The sequence below is a fragment of the Rhopilema esculentum genome, chromosome 12 (genome assembly GCF_057945365.1).
Source record: "Rhopilema esculentum isolate cy_ngs chromosome 12, ASM5794536v1, whole genome shotgun sequence".
Classification (NCBI taxonomy): Eukaryota; Metazoa; Cnidaria; class Scyphozoa; order Rhizostomeae; family Rhizostomatidae; genus Rhopilema; species Rhopilema esculentum.
Window position 1 is genome coordinate 522,848 of NC_142826.1, and position 21,889 is coordinate 544,736.

Below are 21,889 nucleotides of genomic sequence, written 5' to 3' on the forward strand. Positions count from 1 at the left end.
AATCGCAGACTCCAGCAGGAAACGATTGATTCAAAATTGAAAAAACGAAAAAAAGTGCCACAAAATGGGGCTTTCAGATCAAAGTAATTACTTTTGTTATGCTTTCACAAATAGCTTATACCATATTATTGATTTAAGAGCGGATCCCCTCGCCCCATAGTTTCTCCCAAATCCAGCTGCTACAACAGAGAATTCCTGATGCTTCATGTAAGCAAGTCACAAGCGCATCTATATTGAAATTTTTACCAAAAGATAGAGCAAACTTTCAATTAACAGCTACTTACTCTTTTTCTTTCATTTTTTTTCTCTTGCAATTCGCTCAGAAGCTGTTCTGTCTGTCTTTCGAACTCTTCAAAAAACGTTTCAAGTTCATAAAGTTTCCCTTCCAGCAGAATCTGTTCGGTTTTCGGCAACTCCCTGCCAATTTCTTTGCACTTCTCACTTATTGACGCAAGCCAATGTTTCTTTTCTTCCACTGACTTCAGAATGTTAAGAGTGAAAGCGAGGCTGTCCTCCATTGACTCTTTTTGTACGTCCGGAAGTTCGTTGACCGTTGCTTTGAGCCATTTCATTAACTTTTTAACTTCCTCGTGACAAGAATTCTTCCTATCACCAACGCTTTGGAGATCTGCCTCCTTTTCGCTAATTGCGTTATTCAGAGTTGTCAATTCCTTTTCAACAATACCTTGCAGCTCCTTCACATTGTTGTCGACATTGAACTTGCCAGAAAATAGCTTCATCATGATGCCCTCTTTTAATTTCAACTCAGACTTCAATGCCTACGATTCAAGATTTCAAATTACGACAGTGTTTGAGAATAGTCTACATCTAAGGCACCTGCAAAGTCTCAATTCACACTTCAAGGCTGACAGAAAAAGAACAATATATTGCAAACATAATACATTACTTAAGCAGTCAAAAAGCCAATAAATATTCGCTCTACCGCAAGCCTCTTCTTCTGATCCTCCACTGTCTTGTCAGAGTCACAAAATTTACCATCTTCGCTCAAAATGCCACTAAGTTCTCTAAGCCACTCCAGGCAGCCGTTCAAATGCGCCTCGACGCCTGTTTGATCATCTACTGCCTTATCTTCAAGCTCAGTTTGTGCTTGAGATGATTTTAAAATCAGTCGTCCCCTAAGTTTCAAAGAATCGTTGAGCTTCTCTTTCAAAAATCTCACAGCAACTATTGGAAGCTTTGCAGAATCGATCTCATCGCGTATCAAATCGTGAGCGTGGCCAACAGAATCCAAGTCCTCTTTGATATCCTACAATCAATTGAATAGCGTTAAGGTATAGGAAATCTCAGCAGTAAGATATCTTGCAACAATAATCTAGGTTGGGGAGGATCAAGACACTGCTTTTTATGACGATAAAAAGAAAGACAGAAATCTAATTTTGAAAATCAAAAATAAACTACAACAGTGACAATCACTCCAATAAATTATAAGTCTGGCCCAAACTTTGAGGAGAGGGTCTTGGCTACCAGATCCATTCTTCAAAATAGCATATGGGCCTAGACTGGTATACAGGCAATCGACTTACACTGGGCCCACGTGGACAATTATACTCTGCCCTAGGGGCCTTTGGGAGACACAGGCTACATGACAGCTCAGTCTTACAGGAAATAAAGAAAAAAGGTATACTCACAGATAACTGTTTTTGGATGAGTTCGACGTTTTGCAAATCATCAGAATAATTCACATTTATTTTATTTAAACCGGATTCCAAATCGCCCAACCTTCCATTGCATTCTGATACTAAATCCAAGATGGTGTTTGCCTCTCCACATATCTTTTTCATCTCATGTTCCTTTGACGAGATTTCTTCTCCAAGTTTGTGCCAATTATTTTCCAAGGAAGAGACTTCTTCGCTTAATTTCTTCTTACTAGCATCGGTAAGGCTCTGGCTGATTAATTCCAACAGTTGCTTTGCACTTAAAAGTTTAGAGGAGCAAGACAGATGCTCATCCATTAAGGCCTAAAAATACAAACTAACAAAGTTAAACTACAGAAAGAAACCAGTCATAGGTCCTATTCTTGATCGATGTCTTCTTTCGACGAGAACCAGATCGCTAATGATTTCTGGCAGTTGTAGTTCAACTATCATTCTTATAGGTGTAAAAGCCTAACCTTGAACATAAGCTTAAGATTGCACTGTTTATACAGCTAGTTTGAGTGTCTAAATTTGCAAAAGTTTTGGATTATTCAGTCAAAAAAATTCCAAGGCTTTCGAAGGAAGTGAGACGATGTCACAAGTGTGGTTAATTCATTTCGAGAAAAAGCGTATTTCTAACAAACATGCCCGGCTATCTGGGCTCTTTTATATTTGTAAACTGAATTGCTCATACCTCGGCCAAGTCAGCAGCTTTTTTCAGTCCTTCAGGGCCCGATTCAATTGCTTGACCGTCAACAGATAAATCGTTCTCCAGTTTTTGAATCAATTCTGCAAGGAATTTCATATTTTTTTGAAGCTCGTCATTCAAGCTGATGACTGTGTTGAGTACTTTCTCGCGTCTTTTGACGGCATCGTCAAACATTCGCTTTGCCTCTAACACGTTTTCCACCATGACCACGATACTGGTGGCCTGAAAATGGTGTTCTTTTAACAGCAAAGCTTGATTCTCGATAACTTTAACTTGCCTCTCTTTCTGGCTTTGCTGTTTCTTTAGACCCTGTCAGAAAATTAAAAGGAGAATCTATTAAAAAAGGGGCGTAAAAAGACAGTATACTTTAGAATGCACAACGCGGCTGAATTTTCGATATCTTGAGACAAAGAGCATAAAATTTTACAGATAAATCGTGAAAAGGAATTGCCAGCAAATACAAGACAGATGGCAAACGTAGCAGTTAAATGAACTTAAGAATAAAAAAACTCGTTTGAGTTTGCCAAACATACCAATATTTTCTTCTTTTCGATGCTTGTCCCTTGCAAGTCGAACTTTGCATTCATACATAGCTGGCTTTTTGATTCAGTGAAAAACAAAATCAACTTTTCGCACTCTTTTTCAAAGTCTTTCCACTTGCCAAGATCCTCTTCTATCTTTGATTTTGCCCCAGCGGCTGTCTCGCAAAACGCTGCCCAATCATGCTCGATTTTTTCAAGCCTTCTCTCGAGTTCAGTCTATAGCAAAGAAAAAAATTATACATTTCATCAAAATTGACTCACAAAACTGGTAAATCTGAGAACGTTGCACAGAAAGACCTAAAAAAACTTTTACGCAAAATAACTTAAAATATGAGCCTACATGAAAAAGAAATATTATATACGAGATAAATTTGAAAAGCTATGGCTAAAATAATGGCACCTTCATATCCCCAGATGCTTTGTGCAGCAACTCATCTCCTTTATCGTAAACATCACCAATCATTCGATCGTTTTTCTCCATGTCGTCCAGAAGACCCTGTAGACAAAAAACAAAACCATTAAGAAATAAGTCAATAATGAAAAAATATTGACCAGACTCATTCATTTCTTAGGTTTCTTTTGCCAAAATGTGTTCTTTTGACAGTGCATTTACTTGGCCAATACACTTTATAAAGACAGCTAAATAACGAAGAAACCAATCTCAATTTATAAACCAAAACGTGAAAAAACAAATGATGAAAACTGATTCGATTACCTGCAGTCGTTCGTAGTTTTCCTCCAGTTCTTCAACACTTTTTGGACCCTTCTGACAATTTGAGAGCTCTTTTTCCGCCTCCTGCAAAAACTCATTCCATTCACAAACACTGTCCTCAAAACTATCCACTGCCGAAACAAACTTTCGCAATTGGTTACGCTGAATGACCAACTCCTCCCGCAGTTGCTGCGCAGTTCTTCGCTCTAGCTCCTCCTTCTCCTCACCTTCTCTGCTATCGTGCTCAAGCTTGTCAACCTCCTCTTCAACTTTTATAAGTGATTCCTAGCATACAAATGAGTCTGAGTGAATACTTCAACATAAACTTTAAAAGGTAGCAACAAAAAGGCAAAATTCTTGCAGAATAGCATCGCATCAAAGCAGTCTGCAACAGAATAAACCAAACAACAGAATAACCGAGCTCTTTGTAAATGTGGACAAACTTAACAAGTAAAGATGTGCGGTCGAGATGTGAGTACTACAGAAAATGTAAGGTGTTCCGATGATAAAAGGACGAAGCAACATAACAGGGAAGCCATGATCGTTGCACTGTTTTTCCAGAATACCAATTACAGGCTTCGACCAATACACTCACAACTACAAACAACATAAGTCAATGTGTCTACCTGAAGAAGATTCAATTTGTTTTGTGCATCATCTCGAGTGTCATTCATATTATAGGCCAGATCTGGAAGCGTTGCTCTGACATCAGTCAGCAAACTGCTAAGATGTGAGAAGGGCGACTGTAACGGCTCTGCAATCGAGTCGCCTTTTTCTTGAGTGGCCTGGAAACTAGCAAGCTCCTTTATTTCCTCTATCTCGGAATGCATCTCGGATATCATTCCTTCCACCAACTCAGGATCAATTTCGACAGACAAAGATCTTCCCGTTAGCAGTTTTGCAGCATTCTTGTCTACAGACTCAATTGACTTCAGCTTGGAATCCAATTGACCCTAAGTTATGAAGGAAGTATGCTCATTTGGGCTTTCAACAGCCTTTTACATAATGTTATTTCTAAGAAAACATGGGTCAAGTCAAAAATGGCCAGGCAAATAAATGTACACAAGGGGTCAGTAGTTAATACTGCAAATATGTTAAACGACAAGCAGTAGCAGTGCCTAAAGTTTGACCGCCTTAGCATACATACATTGACAAATTGCTGGCTATATAGCATCTGCCTCCGCATATACATTCACCAACAGAATGTTCTTTTTAAAACAACTCGTATTTTTTCTTTATTTTCATATATATACCTTTATAGTATCATCCATGATTTCTCCACATTCAAATTTTCTCTTAACATTTTTTGCCCACTCGTCAAAATTATCTTTCTCCTTTTCTATGGCTTCCAGCTTTTCCGCAACATGTCCTAAAACCTGAGCTTTTTCTTCGACACTGGTGATCACTTCCTGCACCTTCTTTTGGATATTTGCGAATTCTTTAGCTTCGGCGACAATATCAAAACCTACCACATTCTCAAAATCATTAACTAAAGATTCTTCGTTGAAATCTTCATCCTGGTTGAACGCTTTGATGGCTTGGATATCCAAGGATGCAATCTTGACATAAGCAAAACAACACAAAGATTAAGCGAAAAACTGTAATGTAAACAGTAAACTAAATAATAAACGAATGTCATCATTAAAAAATAGTTTTCAACTTCTTTATTTAACGGAAGACTACGATCAATGCAAAACAATGAGAAAAAAATATATTTTTCCCACCAACCTCCAATTCACTTAATTCTCCTCTTGCATCTTTTGAAGTTTTGATTGGCCTCCTGCTGGCAACAAATTGAGTTGTCTTTAAGACCCCAATCATTTTCTTTCGTTGCTCGGTCATTCGTCTCCATCTATTGATCAGCTTTTCAAATTGTTCACGCTTCTTCGACGCTAACGATTGCAAATTGCTAAAGCGTTCATTTACGTCTTCAAGCAAACTTGCATCTTCTCCTGCCAGTTCTCTTGCTTTACTCAATAAATTATTGATGTCGGTTTTACGCGAGTTTATTCTCTCGACCATATCCTAAAGGAAGATGACATTTACCAAGCATGTTTCGCATGGAAACAATCTTATCGATTACGCCTAGAGCCTAGAAGCAGGCCTGAACACAAAGAGCCATCTTTTTCAGATGACAAAGGAATTCCTTAGTAGATCCTGACAAAATCTGTAATAACAGTAAAACATTTCAAGATAAAAACTTGATGAAAAACAAATAGAGCCTAGAAAGTCATTCATAAATACTCTCTATACCTAAAAATGATAAAACTTAAAATAAACACGTACAAACAAAACCTCGTGATATAAAATAATATGAAAAATAATTGCATAAAAAACAAAGCAAAGACGACTTTGAACAAAAATCGGTTACACTAGTTGATATAAACTTCACGCACTACATCACTACCAAGTGTACTCACAGTTAACTTCCTTTCCATATCAACAGCATTTTCTAACCCGCCTCCTCCAATGTCCTCCTGATTCAAGTCCATTTCTTTCTTCTCCATCCATTTCAACATCCTAAGCTTCGATTTTGAAAACTCCCACCAATTTTTCGCTATCATCTCCGCTTTCTTCTTCCGATTTTCCACACCAACTACCATCTCTGACCATTTCCTATTTAGGCCACCCAATTGCTCTTCGAAAGATGTTTCTGGCATTTCGGAACTTTGCGACAGTACCAGTCTGCCATCTTTAAACGTTACATCAAGCTCTTGACACTCTTCGTGCCAGCTCTCGATCATCTCCTTCATAGACAATCTCAAAGTTTTTCACACAAGCAACATTTTGCGAACAAAATATCTCTAACATTGTTTATAAATGATGACTGTAAAATGCGCTTATCAATCGAAGTTCATAAACAATGACTGTAACATGCGATAAACTAACTAATAATTGAATAATCATTGATTTTCAAGTGTTCTTATTGACCTTAAAGAAATTGGTGTCCTCTGGTGTCTGGTGTCTAAAGTAAGATGCCTTTGCTTAAAAAACGATAAATCAATCAAATCGATTTCAGTCTCTTCATAATTATGAGATACAATAAACTGGCTTGCACAGAACGAAGCCTGCCGGTCAAGGATCTGAAAAAGCAATTTTTCCACCCTTTTCAACCTTATATTCGTACAAAACAGTATCTAACAAAGATAAGGTAGTGCTGTCTAAATAATCTTAACAAACATGCAAAATAATCTACTGGAGGCCAATCGGAAATGAAAACAATTTAATATTTACCCTGGCCTTGGCAGACTGAGCCCTGATCTTTTCCACAATGCATTCCGGGATATCTTCGGACGATAGCGATATTTTCCTCTCGATCTTGTTGATATATTCAGCAAGCTGTTCTGAAGAGTCCTGGTAATGAGTTGACAAAACCAGCAGCTGATACCGACCAGCCGCCCATCGTGACATCTCATCCCATGTTCCTGAAGCATGAAAGAAAGTGAAAACAATTTGATTGGAGAAATTCAATCAAAATAAAATAATTTCAGCCCAAACTCCAGAAGGTACATGAAAATTCGGCAGTCTAAATTCGCATCCTATTCAAAGGCTAGGTTGGGATAAAAACTGGTCGTTTCGCCATCTTTTTCGACATTTTTTCCAAATAATTGATTTTGGATTCCAAAACCTGCAGGAATTAAATTTGATCGTCAAAGAGAAATAAAAATTAAGCCTTGGATATCAAACAAAGCGGCTTTTCAATTCTAATTAAAGCCTTCTTACCAGTCATGCTTTTTAATCGGTCCGCTAGGTCACTGCTTCCATCACTTTCTGACGATGATGCAAATGAGCTCCAGCCTTCGCTCACTAGATTTTCAAACTCTTTCCGCCTCGTTGCTAGGTCATGCTGCAAACCCTAGTGATCAGTGAAAAGGTGGTTGAGAATCGAAAAGCAGAAAAGCCCTGAAGATGAGGTTCTTGATATGTGGAAATGGAAGACTAATAGTGAAAATGCACGAGGTATCTACCTTATACTGAAATATCAAATAATGAAAAAGCGCAGGGTCCCTATCAAATAATGAAAAAGCGCAGGGTCCCTATCAAATAATGAAAAGCGCGAGAACCTTACCTAATGAAGAAAAAACGCAAAATCACTACCTTGAAATGAAAAAGCACGGGATCCCTAAGTAATCACGGAAATTTTTTGACACTTAATTAAAAAGGTGGCCCTGCAATAGGCGTGTTCGTTTGTTAAGTTGTAGGAACATCTTGTAGGACACAAGGGAAAGGTTATGAAAAACGCGTTAAACTGACAGTGAGGAATGCAGACACTGTTGAATATTAATAGATTAGCATGTAAAACCCTTGAATTCTCTCTCATTCATGAAAACAGCTGCTTCTACAGCGATGAAACGCAGTGACAACCAAAACTTTCTTCGACAACCAACAACATGAAAAAACCAAATATAAAATTTATAAGCATATTAGTTTAAAGAATCGCAAAGAACCTCCAACTGCTGTTTTTGTCTTTCGATTAACTGCTTGTCCTTCGGCTTTTCCGAATTCATAAGATCCTTTCGTGACTGAACCCAATCAGACATTTTTTCAAGCCTTTTGATGTACTCTTTCCACTTTTCTACATCGTTTCCAATCACAACCTTTCTGTTTCGAATGGTGGAGGCAATGGCCTCGAATTGAGCCTGAATTCCTTCACATTTTTCCTTTTCAACAGCAATATTTATCAAATTTCCATTGTCCTCAAGCTCAACAACTTTATCGGATATCGATTGCAGAATTGTCTCTTTGCCTGGCAAGTCATCTAAAATTGTCTAATAACAGAGAAAATACATACATCAGAGTCTGTCTTGCAATAATGCACAGTGCAAAAACAATACCTTGCACCTGTTTAATAGATGCGTACAACATAAACCAAATACTGCTGAAATCATCTGGGCCACTTGATTTACCCTATAGCGAGCTCATTACATCATGGGCCGTTGAAACTGAAGAAAAAAATCGCTAATAAGGGGCACGCTACCCCCACGAAGGGGTGATGGCGGCACTTCCTAACATAATCATAACAGCAGAGGACGACATAATCAAAGATTAATTCACTTTCTACATGAAAGTGAAATGAGTTACCTGAAATTTCACCAAAAATATTTGTAATTTTTCTCCATCTCTAAGCTTGGTTTTTTGTTCATTATCAAGAATGACACAAACGCCGTCAACCCATAACTCTACGGAATCTAGCTCAGAGCAACAGGCTTCCCAATGAGTATAGAGTTTTGTCACGTGATTTACTCGTTCGCTCAAAATGTTGTTTGCTTTGGTCCAGCTCTCATCAAGATGTTGTAGTTCTGACCTGATGTCAATTCTGACAGCAAATTTGTATTTGTTTGGCAAAAGAGAGCCCTTCCAGATGAGATCTTCAAGACTCGGTCGCTTGTTCTTCACAGTATTTAGCTTTGCCTGTTCACAAGATAAAAACAACATCAAAACCTCTAGCAAAACGATCATCTTGAATGCAAGTGGGATTCACTACTTTACACTGACTCATCGTTCAGTTAACCGTGTCAAGGAATGTTACTCAACAGGGTCAAATATCCTGCAAGAGACATCTTTGTCGCTGGATTTGGTACATTAAAAACGTACTTCACACGTGGCAAAACACGAGGATGTATCAATCGGTCAAGTAAAAATAACAAAAAATAACAAAACACAGACAAAACATAAATAGACAAAGATAAGAGAAATACGGATAGACCATAGAAATCACAATAGCATGAAACATCTTTAGAAACAAAAAATAATGAACATTTAAAATCTAAACCATTTTCGCAAATTTCACCTTTTCCTCGTCAAGAACCTTTTTAGCATCTTCCAATTTTTGAAACTGCTTCAACTCAACGTCTGTCAAGCTTTTTGTACTTTCCAGCCATTTCGTCATTTCTTCGATCTTTTCACGATACGAAAACCAAGGATTCAAGTGTTTTTTCGCATACTCGGCGTTGCATTTTGCCTGCTCGTAAAGCTTGTCCCATCGATCGTTTAAATGACAAGCGTTGTTTCGCAAATCCATCGCTCGCTGGTCACGTATATCCAGCACAAAACCAGACGATAGAGTGTTCAGAAACTCAAGAGTTTTGTGGTTTGTTACAATCTTTTCAATTAATTCCTGCAAAAGATAAAAGTTGGTCTTAAAAATAGAGCTTTCAGCAAGCAAACGAACATGTACTGAAATGTGTATCTGAGTGCAATTTTCAAACTGCTTTCATTCAAACATTTCACATTTTGATTTAAAAACAAGCTGAGCTGTTATCACTGCAAGAAGACAAAATCCACCTTTCCAATGAATTGGTAGCAAAGTAAAAAGAAGTACGTAGAAATCGACAGGAAAATTATTGGATCTTGGCTAAAGCGTCAGAGAGTAGATACAGCGCTCTGAAATACCTGGAATCTGGCTGGCGTTTCCAAATCTATAGCACCAGTTGAAAGACTTGTCAAGTTTTTTTCAGTTGCTTTCAGCCAATCCTCAAATTGCTTTTTATTCTCAAAGTAGGATTTCCATTTTTGCTTTTCGCTTTTTAATGTGTCCATTCTCTGTTCAATTTCAATCTTGATAGTTTTCTTGTGTCGTTCAAGCTGCATCCGTTCATCCATAACCTTCTCGCTCCCGGATGATGACATGTGCTCCATGATTTTCTCTGCAGCCTCAGTCACGCTGGCCTCTTTTTCAAGATCAGCATCTAATTCCTCGTCCAAAAGCTGAGGAAAAGAAAGAAGAAAACAATAAGCACACAAATCCTGTCTAAATGGATAAAACGAATTTCTGCCTTGATTCGTTATTTGGGCTTGCAAATGATAACTGATTTATTGTTAGTTTGTGGCGAATAAAGACCAAATAAGGATACTTATAATCTGTTTAAAAGAATATCAATTCAAAGCTGCACCTGTTCAAACCACTAAAAGAAAGCAAATGATAAAATTAATTAGCTATAATATAAGAAACATTTCTGCCATAAATGACATTATCCAACGGATAGCAAATAACATGACACCAGAAGTCCATAAACTTCTACTTATTTTAAGTTGTAGGAAATAAAACCTGCTGTAAATGAAGACATTGACTAAAAGGCGAAAAGGGTTTCGACTTCATTAAGCGCAACCTGGTATTCGGAAATCTTCTCATCGAGTTTGTCTTCGTTCCATAGATGAACGCTGTCGTTATTCTTATGCAATAAAGCCTCTTTTTCATTAAGCAGCACAAGCAACTTCTCGAGCTCTTCAACATAGGTATTCCAATGCTGCAAACTGTCTTCTAAATCCTTCCTTCGATGCGCACTGAGTTCAAACACGTGTGCCCATAGACGGCCTAGCGTTTCAACTTGGTCGGTGACAATGTCCGGAGCTAGCTGATTCTCTCTCGTCAATTGCTTTCCTTTTGCCAAGGTTTCTTCAACTTTTTCTCTATGATTTTCGATCTTCTCTTCTATTTCCTAAAACATTATTATTTGATTAAACTTCCATTTACATTCAAGCTTAACAACGTCAGGTGCATAAACAAAAAGGAAAATATGTATATGTATACCTTTCAAAACTTAAATGCCTAAGGCTAAGGAAGGGAAACACGTTTAAACGAATATGTCACTAGCCCTGGCCATAAATGAATGCAAATAGGGGCTCGCTATGTAAATTCAATGTGCCATGACCAATCGCCAAAACGATGGCTTGAGGGTATACGTCTAGACATCAACATAAACAGAATAAAAGACATATTTTAATGGTTGAAGCTAACTAGCTTGATCATGCTGGTCAAAGAAATACGAAGGAGTTAAAAACGAAAAACAACGGGCGTATCCAAAAGACGATTGTAGCAACACCAACAAAGACAAAGTTGCTTTCCAGGTCAAAAGAATCAAAGGACAGACTAGGAATCATAAATACTTCATAACGCCGAATTAATACCACAGAAAATGATCAAAAGGGAACCAGAACAAAAAAGAATTATATCCACCAATCAAGACGACAATTCAGTATGCATTATTTAAAATAAATGGCATTTTAGTGTCATGCTAGTGCTAGCTGTATTGGTTTGGTAAAGAAAACAAAACCAATCCAACTTTAAACGCACCAAAGACAATAGAAAGATGCTCCAATTTCTAACAGGAATATAGACCTGCCCAGGCTGTTGTCACAGTTATTAAGCCTAGGCAGGTAGGCAGTTAATAGAAAGGAATGCAAAAGTACCAAGAAAACACTTTCGGGGCATCGGTGTGCTTGCTTTTCTTCAACGCAAGACATGACTAATAATATTTTACGGATAGTCGTCGAGATCAGTGGATTGCCACTGGTAGAATAATGAAAATGTAGCAACGAGATAACCAATTTTCCTTTTCTTAGTGGTATTTGAACAAAGAATGTTCTTTTTAGTCTCAGTTTCCAATGTTTAGAAGTTCACCAAAAAAATTTGCTTCCCGGATTATGAAGCAGAACACCAAAATACTGATTCATAAAGAAATTCTAACTCTCATATTTTCGTACATTGAATTCAACATAGACGTTACGTATTCAAACCAAAAACCCACAACCGATAAAAATAAAAGTCCATTCTACAGAAACTAGAAGATTGGGAACACCAAATGACAAATGCAACTTACCTTATGTATGTTCAACTCCTCGTTAACTTGATCCACATTATCTGCCGTAAACTCCGTTTCTAGTGTCAGTATCAACTCCTGAACCCACGTGAGCACTTCTAACAATGTTGGTTGGTACTCAAAACACTTGTGCATGAATGGCAGTGCCGTTTCTACTTCTGATATCGTTACTTTTATCATATCGAATCGACTCTTCAAGCTTTTAAAATCTTCCTTTAAGTCCGGTATTGTCCAACTAGCTGACAACGAGGCTACAGTAGAGGACAGTTTCTTGGCATTTTCCATGCATATGTCCAGTTCTGACGTCAGTTCCTAGTATAAGACCATGCAATTGAATTATTCAAATAAAACTTGAATACAAAACATAAACAAACAATGAAATTATCAAACGACAACGAGATTTTATTTCGACGTCTGCTAAAAACCCTTTACCGAAATATTCTAAAACGCGATCACGTTTTAAAGCAAATGCATGTCTCAATTAATAATGAGTCGTCTGGACCCTATTCAGTTGCGATACATTGATATAAAGAATTCCCAATTGCGACGACAATCTGGTCGGAGTTTTTGGCAAAATCTTCTCATTCAGGATATTAACATTAAAGATGGAATGTTACCTGGAAACAATCTTCGGCTTCTTTAAACAAATCATAATTGTCCGCGTTTTTCGCCGACTCGATCAAGTCTTCCATTGTATCAATCCACTCTGATAAAGATTCCAGTCCTTCATAGTATTCATTCTGTACATTCAGCTCAGGCTCGATTTGTTCTTCCAGTTCCGCGAATTCGCTTTGTCTGCAGGCCCAAACTGCCTTAAGCTGTTCCAGCTTTTCTTGAAAACTTCCGTCGGGATATTTGAGTGACTCTAATGCGTCTGACAGTGTCTTCAGGGACTCTAAGTCTTCATTGCAGCTTTGGTATTGACTTGCATCCTCAAGATTCTGTTAAATGTAAAAAAAGGCTAAATGCGTTAAAAAGTTTACAATCTTGCATACCTAAAAAATTCTCCTATCATAGAATTCATTCTCAAATTCCTGAAAGAAATTTCATTTAACTCGGCTAATGAAAAAAAATTGATGTAGCCCATTTTAAAACGCAGAAAATGAAGACTACAAGACTGCAACGTGTCCCTGGACCTGTCAATTTCTTTACATGGTCATTGTTAATACAGTGGTATCTGATATTACGGCAGGCACTGAACAAACCTTCAATCGCTCCATCAACTTGTGGGGACTGCTTGTTTTGCTATACAGCGCCTCCGCAACGCTGCGCAACACCTTTTGAGCGTAATTGAGATTCTCGTCTAAGTCATCAATTAGTGACTGGCACCTTTTGTACAGAGCCTGGGTACAAGACCCTCTCGCATTGTCGAATTGACTATATAAGTTGTCAAAACGAACTGAAAGCTTTTCAAGAAGACTTTGTGATTTGATCAATGGAAACAAGGCTTCCTTGGTGGTCAGAAAGTCTTTGAACGTGACGTCGATTTCTTCAAAATATTCCACCAAATCCTGAAAAGAAATTAATCATAAGTTGAGAATTCAATTTGATTACCAAAAATGGAATCAACCTTAATGAAAAGCGATGAGAATTTTGTGAGGACAACAACATAAGTCATATTGAGAAACATTCAAAAAGGGCAATTTTTGCAAAATGGTAATCTGGTAAAAACGTAATCTGGTAAAAACGTAATCTGGTGAAAAAGTAATCTGGTAAAAAAGTAATCTGGTAAAAACGTAATCTGGCTCACTTCATTCGGCTCCATAAACATGTCATCGGCATGACTGGAACATATTTCAAATCTTTCCCACAAACGATACAATTCAGTATACAATTCAAACTTGGATTCATAAAATCCTCTGATGTAGTTCACAGACTTTTCCAGCTTGTCAAACTCTTCTTTCTTTTCAGTAAGATCGTATGCTACATCAAGCTTCTCCAATGAATGCAGAGTCATTGAGGACTTTTTAATCCTTTCAAAGTGTAAATATGGGTCCGTCAACAGAACCTGAAATGACATTCAGAATTGAAACATTGGCAAAATTCTTCATCATATTGCAGTTAAATTGGCATAATAGGAACTAAAAGTCGTTCACAAAACGTTCTTTCAGTTGTTAGTGTCATCAGCATGAAACAAGACAAAAATATTTTAAAAAAGGCGTGGAAACATTTTTCACTTAAATCAATTACCTTGCTTTCGTCCATTAGAACTGAAAAATTCTTCAAATTATCAAGGCCATCGTCCATTTTTAAGAACATACTCTCGGTTTGCTCAGCCCAACGAACTTCGTCCACAAGATTCAGGCTGTTGCTACTGAGGTAAACCCTCGCTTGGCTCAGCTGAGGAATGGTGGCTTGCAAAGCAGAAACAAACTCCTCCACGCTGCGAGACAACTCTTGCAATCTGCCGTTCAACGTGAATAGCTGACTGCCCTGCACAATGAACCCACTTTCCGAACGTTCTCCAAGGACTTTCATTAACAGCCGAATGCCGTGATGTTTGTCCAACAGCTTAGAAATGAGACCCTGAAGAAAAAGTTGCCAAAATAACATTACGGGAATTCTTTTAGTAAAGAGTAGACAAAATCAGAAATTGACAGCAGTTTCGCAAACAATGAATCGGATCCATGCGAATAAAACACTTGAAAGCAAAATGCAAATCGATGGCATATATTTATCGATCATGTTGAAATTTCAATGAATATTTCTATAGCTTGAACAATAACTAACATGGCAAGCAGCATCAAGTGTTAAAAAGCGATAATTCAAACGTTTATATGATTCATTAACTGATAACCATCCACGTGGATAGATCAAACACAACACAATCGCGTACCTCCGTTGCCTTTATATCCTCCTGGAAAAGTTCCTCTGAAAGATGAATATCCCTTTTTTTGTCGACAAGGCTACTACACTGGGCAATCACCTTCCCTGTTCCTTCAAGCAAACTTTCTGCATATTCTCCAAGAATATAACTATACTCTTCATCCCCACTGCAAGGTTTGAAATACAAATGCACAAATTGAAATCTTTCTCCAATTTGCGACAGACTTTCCCCTAATCTTTCAAGCAGGCTTTCACGAAGAGCTCCTGACATTGAAGCAAGATTGTTTTCCAGAGCCGTCAATGCTGTTTTTTGTACTTCAACATCTCTCAACAAGTCCTTGAAATACATTTCCATATATCACAATTTCATACAATATATTGACTATCAACAAATAAGCCAATGTGCCTTAGCATTGTACATTGCATGTTATCATAGAATTTTCCCACATTTTCCAATATAAAAACTCTAACAATCAAATATTAAACAGAGATGTACTGAATCTAGATCCCAAAGAACTATGTCATCTAATGTTGTATGGAAGCCCATTCTTTTCAATGATAGATAATAAAATGATAAAATAGAAGCAACCATCCAATATATTGAGAACTCCAAACGTTTTAAATAAAAGAGGGTGTTTGTGGAGTGGCTTGGCGGCTGATCGACCATTTTATCAAACAGCCTCAGTTCTGCTCAGCGATCAGGCTATTTGTTTGTTTTCTTTCATTGTATCTGAAAATTTCTTTAGAGCTTAAATCCCTAGTAAATTGTAAGTGTCACTCATTGTGGGAACTCGCTGACTACGTGTTCTTTCCTGCAATGAGTGGCACAGTAGTTGCATTATTGTTTTGTATAGTTATGTTTTATTTAATAAAAAAATATAAAAACAAACCTGTATTTTCCATTTTGGTTCAGTAGTTATCAGCTCCTCCGCTTTCCACAACCATTTTTCAATTTCGCTAGTCCCCGCCATAAAGCCTCGTAATCGCTCCATCAAACATTGGACTCTTTTTTCCAATTCACCGAAAGTTTCAATGCAATTGGAAAACCTCGTTCTAGAATTCTCCAAAAAAGATTCTATTTCAAGCCTAACACTGTCCTCTGCAACGGCTTTATACTGGGATGCATAGTCAACCAGCCTCTTATGCTTTGCAGCGAAACGTTCAGAGAATTTCTTCTGAATAAACCACTTCTATAGCAAAAAGTAGAAAAACCCTTTTTAAGAAAGATTTCTTAAGGAAAAAAACTGAAGTAAGTCGGGATGTTGCTTCAACATAGCAAGATTGCAAAGGGGAAGCGTTTGAAAAACCTGTATTATAGAGCTGTATTAAAAAATGGCAAACCTTGATCTTTGCAAGGATGATTTTATGCTCCTCTCCATCGTTTAGCTTCTCTTGAGCATTTTTAAGCTTCTTTTCAGCCCTGTCAAGTATACCGCTAACTCTCTTCATGTACACGTCATACTTCAACTTCGCGATATGCCTGATCAATTCCCTTTTGACTGAAGCAAATCTGTCTTTTACTAGTGCCATGTCTTCTTCCCCCAGAAAAGCATTGGACACATCAGGCTGGGCAATGATGCTAATCATGGTAGCTTCTTGGGATCCTATGTCAGCGAAAAATGCCTACAAAAGAAACATCAATTAACCACCCATGCTAAAACAATACTTTGCTTTCACTATAATTGGCAATAAACACAATACTTTAATTAGAAACATTTCTTACAGGCATGGTCGAAGTTGAAAACATAACTTGGAAAATGTTTACTTTAGAAACATGACAAATTTTTCCAGAGAAAAATGCAAAAAATGAATTTTCAAATATAAAAGTGACTGAAGACAAAATTACTTTTATTTTCAGTATTTCCTGTGTATTTCTGCCTTCTTTACTGTGATGCTTTAAAAACATCTCAGCCTCATCAAGCCACAGTCTAAATGTTACTGCTTCATGATTGAACGCTATTTGCCCAATGAAACTGTTAACTTTCCTCGCAATCAAATGAAGCTTCCTTTTCGCGAAATCCCACTTTCTCACAAGGGCAATGATTTTGTTTTCATCAAGCTGGAAATCCTGCAAATGGCTCTTCATCCATGAAACCTGAGAAGCCTGTCTGTTCATCGCGTCTTGTAATATTTTGTTGTTCTGTTCAAAACGAAAGGTGATTAAAAGGTAATCTGGAAAACTGAATGTAATTTTCAGTGTAAATGAGCTTTATAAGGTTTAAGTGATTTGAAACTCTTTCTGAGAACGAAAAGTCCCAAAAATATGATATTAAGAGATTGCACACCGAGCGAAAGAATGCAGCCAAATCCAGAGCATACAAATTTTACTTTCAGTCTGTTTTAAGCAAATAAGCTGACAAAACAATGGACTTGTTTCAAACCAGTAATACCAATCAATTTGATACTATCAAAACAAAAACAAGAAGGGCAATGATTAAATTCGATGAATATTTGAGATAGATTGAAGAATTGCGTAAATTAAAGAAATTAATGAGAAGCAGGGATATTACCGTCGCCATCATCTTTAGTTGCTGCTCACTGACTTCAGGTAGAACTTTGACGTGGTCCCTGGATAATGACGTCATATAGTTGCTACATAACTGCAGGTATTGCAAGGCATCCACGAGGTATGATTTAATGCTGTCGTAGTTCCAAACGACACTTGTACGGCCTAGCCTTTGTATCTAAAAAAACACAATTGCTATGGAAATCTACGGCTAAAACTTGCAAATTTTCGAAACTTGAAAATTTGAAAAAGTGCTTTAAAGAATAAGAAAACATCACTGCGAAACAGACTCATGAAAATGAGCAAAAAACATACTAAAGCATCCCAATAACTGTTTTCGTTGGATTCGACTGAAGAATCACTTGATGAGCCGAGCGACCTAAAGAAAAAGAAAAGTATTGAAACAGCCATAATGTTCAGCAAAATGACTTGCAGCAACAATCAATTGAATAGACTCTAATCATTAGCCGACCCGACAGTCATTCAAAATGTGCCCCGAATTTATATTTTGTGTTTTTGGACACTTATATGCAATCAAAAAAGAAGGGGTACCACCTAACGAGGACAAAAATCTACCACACCTCTTTTTAGAGAATGAGATTCAGAATGGGGAAAAATGTTGCATCAGGGCACTCCTTTGGAAGGATCTAACATGAATGCCCTGGTTTAATGCAATCGTATTGTATGATTCTTTGGTATCGTAAAACATTGGCACTTAGAAAGACACTTCTATATTACAACTGCGAGATCCACGCTTAATGTGGTCGTTAGGCAGCTGTTCGTAATACCATGGAATGATTTCTGTGGATTATTTCGTGGAAATACTAACTCGTTCTTCTGCTCAAGCTGTACTGACAATCGCCTTCTCTTCAAATTATCCACAACTCTCTTGAATTTGACATTTTTGTCAGGCTCTCCCATCTGGGTCGTTGCCAGGCTTTGACACAATAGTGCGATATACGCCATGACTGATTTCTCGTCTGGATTTTCGTCTTCTAGATCTAAAAATTATTAAATAAGCATTAACAACTCTGAATAACGTAGAGCAAATAAACTTCAAAAACATTTAAAATCTTGTGAACAGAATTAATGTTTTACTTGAATTTAACAAAGCGAACAAAGAATTGTGCAGAAATTGTAATTACCAAAAAATGTCATTACCATCATAGATGAAGAAGTATAACTAACATAGATTTTCTGTTAATATAATTTGGAAAAATTTGTGTTCTATGCTCTCTTAAGACATGATCTAAATAACCTTTTGCTTCAATAATCTTTGGAACACCAAGAGCCTCTTCTGCAACCTTTAGAGCGCTGGATAAACCATCTTCCTCTGACATTGCAGATACAAAGTCAATTACATCTGGCCTACAAAAACGGCAAAACAACGTCAACACCAGCGTAGCAGCAAATGTAAATAAATATATTTTGCAAAGTAACACACAAACAAGAAAGGAAATAGCTATAGCTAATGCTTAAAAGCAATTAAGGCATGAAAAATAGTTTACAATACGGAGCCTCTGCTTAATTATTTACTAGCTGTTAACAACCTTCTTTAGCATTTCTATCTTCACTTCTAGAGACCGTTCCACAAAAAGATTTCTTAAGTGATGACATCACAAAAATCCATTTTTGTAATTTTTGAATTTGGATCCAACAACAATCATGAAAATACCTCTAAATGAGCAAAATTAGTTAAAAGTGTTACGAATTCGCTAAATCAAACACATAAAGGTATTCAGTCTTTGAAGTTTTTGTCATTAATTAATGATTCTTGTAGTGAAGAAAATCCACAGATACAAAATGAAAACAAAAATCCCACAATCAGAAAAAAAACATACCTGAAAGCATGAATGAGAAGTTTGATGGCTTGACCGTTTCTTAGACTGGCTCCAAAATCTGTCATAACTTTTTCTCCACTGCAAAAATATGGCTTCAGTATAAATGTAAGTATAAGACGTTTTTTAATTCTCTATTTAGATTTCATGAGCGTTCAGATAATACAAAATTACCAGCATAAAAGAGACAGAGCCAGATAATTCCATTATAGCTATGGATTTGACATTGATGGTACAGTATACATTGGAGTAAGACATTGGAGCTTTAAACTTTTTTAGCTGAGAACTGGGGATGATAGGTTATCCTTTAAAATCCTCTCATAATACCACCATCTATCTTGATGTGTCAATTGGAATGTCAAATCAATACTGCTAACTGTCATTTCTTTTTAAACAACTGCTTATGTTTATATAAATAAACAAACATTTCATTATATACCTGAATACCAATGTCAAATCAAGAACTATCAGGGAATGAATTGACTCTGTCTCTTTCTAAAATGATCACCGTCTCTACTCTAATCATCCATAATTGACAAACTTCCCACTTTGGATTTCAGGATTTTTTAGATTTTAGACAATTAAATATCTAATTTGAAGAATGTGTGATGACTTACTGATAGAGTTGTTGCAAGACTTACCCAGTAACTCTACTAATTTTATCTTGACAATTTGCAAGAAACATCTTTTTCAAGGACTTTTCCTTTGATTTGATTAGCCCCTCTTGTAAAAGCAAGGTGCAGGACAACTTAACCTTTGGAAAAAAAGGAAAAATAGCACTGTAAGTTGCCTGAGCTATTATAATCTTTTGCATTCAGTGATCAAAAGGTACATAACAGAAATCATAACTCTCTTACCTGATAATTGAGAACTATTCCCCAGATGAGAGCTAATATCATTGAAGAGTTTCCTTCATAAACTCCTTCCTTGTGAACATTTATCACCTTGATCTACAAATGACATAAAAGCAAGATGATAGTCTGACAAAAACTCAGTTTTATTTGATATTCATCACATATATACTATACCAAAGTTAACGTTAAGCATAATCAAATGTCATACAAAAAGTAAATGCTGTATTACAAAGATGTCTCTCCTATGAGATTGTTAGTTCTGATGTATTACATCAAGGTATGTGCTTCTAACTTGTTCACATAGAGGTCTGTCTAAATTTCCTACTCAGATGGGTTCTAGAATACACAAACAAGAAAGGGGATGTGCCAGACTTCGTTTCATGGGAAAAGTTTAGTTTCTCAATTTGACTGCTAAGATGACTGAAAGCAATCAAATAAATCCAACCAAGTAAGACATCCTTCCTATTTCCTTACATGGCATCATGCAAAACTCTAAGTAGAAATCAGCTATACCTTTTTGCTTTTGAGATGATTTAGTACAGCATCAATATTGCTGAGGTGATGGACTTTCCTTTTTCCTTTCTCGATAGGCTTAAAAACAATACAAGCCAGATAATTTCATGTGGTGATTAAAATGTAGTTGGTACATAAAAAAATTATTGTTAAGTCAAAAAGAAATTTGTCAGATGACTAATTATTAACAAATCAACAGCCTTACTACTTGATTAGCATGAACTCAAAGAAGAGAAATCAAGCAATGTTATGCCACACTTTCACCCACCGCATGAAACCAAACACACAAATCTTATATTGAATCAGAGAATTGATGTAAAATACAAACCAGTTTTTCCCCTGATAAAATGTCAATCAATCGAATTATTTTGATTCCATCTTTCATATCATCATATAAATCAACAATTTTCTGAGGGGGTTCCAGCTGAAAATACAGAATACAAAATAAAAATCATTCAATATCAGTAAAAATTCTAATTAAAGAAATCTTTTTTTCAACAGGCACATAACAAAAAATTGGCTCTTTTGTGCAGGAGGAATTCCATCTTTGAAAACTGCTTGTTGGTCTTGTTTTTTGGTGCCAATTTAGTCACAAATCAATTTCTATTACAACTAGCAAAAACCTCTCTAAATTAAATATGAAAAGCCCTGCAGATAACAAAAAAATAAAGGCACCAATGTATTTATCAACTTAACTATTTCTATAAAAAGGGATAAATAACAATTAAAAATATCAGAATATAAGTAAGAATTTGATGATCCACATCCTTACATTCACATGCTCTCCCGGAAGCAGAACGAGCACTAACATCAAACACAATCATGAGATAACTCTGATCATGAGAGCTGACTTATAAAATTATCCAAATTTAAAATCAAACAAGAAAATCTAGCAAAGTTCCAACCTGTTCCAAATAGGCATTTATCCATTTTGTAAACACTTTCTTCTGAGTCCTCTTTTGGTTTTCTGAAAGATGATCGACCTTTAGTTTAATGGAAACACTCCATAGCACAGCAAATGAATCAACTAAATAGGTATGTATGTATGCAAAATACATTTAAACACTATTAGATACAAAAGTGAGGTGAATCAAAGAGCTCTAGATCTAAAATTGACTTAAAACTGAATAAAAT

The 21,889-nt window shown here is 36.6% G+C and overlaps 1 protein-coding gene across 1 annotated transcript in view; it reads right to left on the reverse strand.

The window, feature by feature from the left end:
- LOC135681441 (uncharacterized) overlaps positions 1 to 21,889 on the reverse strand; it is a 77,356-nt gene that overhangs the window by 53,440 nt on the left and 2,027 nt on the right. Inside the window, exons 2-38 of the mRNA XM_089111673.1 lie at positions 21,661 to 21,722; positions 21,084 to 21,179; positions 20,756 to 20,833; positions 20,246 to 20,338; positions 20,030 to 20,142; positions 19,392 to 19,469; positions 18,809 to 18,918; positions 18,380 to 18,551; positions 17,866 to 17,929; positions 17,555 to 17,728; positions 16,891 to 17,184; positions 16,386 to 16,667; positions 15,935 to 16,234; positions 15,055 to 15,381; positions 14,409 to 14,744; positions 13,969 to 14,226; positions 13,424 to 13,729; positions 12,836 to 13,159; positions 12,219 to 12,530; positions 10,728 to 11,057; positions 10,012 to 10,326; positions 9,410 to 9,736; positions 8,701 to 9,030; positions 8,067 to 8,387; positions 7,342 to 7,474; positions 6,853 to 7,043; positions 6,039 to 6,365; positions 5,347 to 5,643; positions 4,872 to 5,177; positions 4,245 to 4,571; positions 3,622 to 3,903; positions 3,307 to 3,402; positions 2,898 to 3,122; positions 2,350 to 2,673; positions 1,650 to 1,979; positions 944 to 1,267; positions 285 to 779 (exon numbers count right to left, since the gene is read on the reverse strand). Coding sequence (XP_088967799.1) covers positions 285 to 779; positions 944 to 1,267; positions 1,650 to 1,979; positions 2,350 to 2,673; positions 2,898 to 3,122; positions 3,307 to 3,402; positions 3,622 to 3,903; positions 4,245 to 4,571; positions 4,872 to 5,177; positions 5,347 to 5,643; positions 6,039 to 6,365; positions 6,853 to 7,043; positions 7,342 to 7,474; positions 8,067 to 8,387; positions 8,701 to 9,030; positions 9,410 to 9,736; positions 10,012 to 10,326; positions 10,728 to 11,057; positions 12,219 to 12,530; positions 12,836 to 13,159; positions 13,424 to 13,729; positions 13,969 to 14,226; positions 14,409 to 14,744; positions 15,055 to 15,381; positions 15,935 to 16,234; positions 16,386 to 16,667; positions 16,891 to 17,184; positions 17,555 to 17,728; positions 17,866 to 17,929; positions 18,380 to 18,551; positions 18,809 to 18,918; positions 19,392 to 19,469; positions 20,030 to 20,142; positions 20,246 to 20,338; positions 20,756 to 20,833; positions 21,084 to 21,179; positions 21,661 to 21,722 — 9,059 coding nt within the window. The remainder of the gene's footprint in view (positions 1 to 284; positions 780 to 943; positions 1,268 to 1,649; positions 1,980 to 2,349; positions 2,674 to 2,897; positions 3,123 to 3,306; positions 3,403 to 3,621; positions 3,904 to 4,244; positions 4,572 to 4,871; positions 5,178 to 5,346; positions 5,644 to 6,038; positions 6,366 to 6,852; positions 7,044 to 7,341; positions 7,475 to 8,066; positions 8,388 to 8,700; positions 9,031 to 9,409; positions 9,737 to 10,011; positions 10,327 to 10,727; positions 11,058 to 12,218; positions 12,531 to 12,835; positions 13,160 to 13,423; positions 13,730 to 13,968; positions 14,227 to 14,408; positions 14,745 to 15,054; positions 15,382 to 15,934; positions 16,235 to 16,385; positions 16,668 to 16,890; positions 17,185 to 17,554; positions 17,729 to 17,865; positions 17,930 to 18,379; positions 18,552 to 18,808; positions 18,919 to 19,391; positions 19,470 to 20,029; positions 20,143 to 20,245; positions 20,339 to 20,755; positions 20,834 to 21,083; positions 21,180 to 21,660; positions 21,723 to 21,889) is intronic.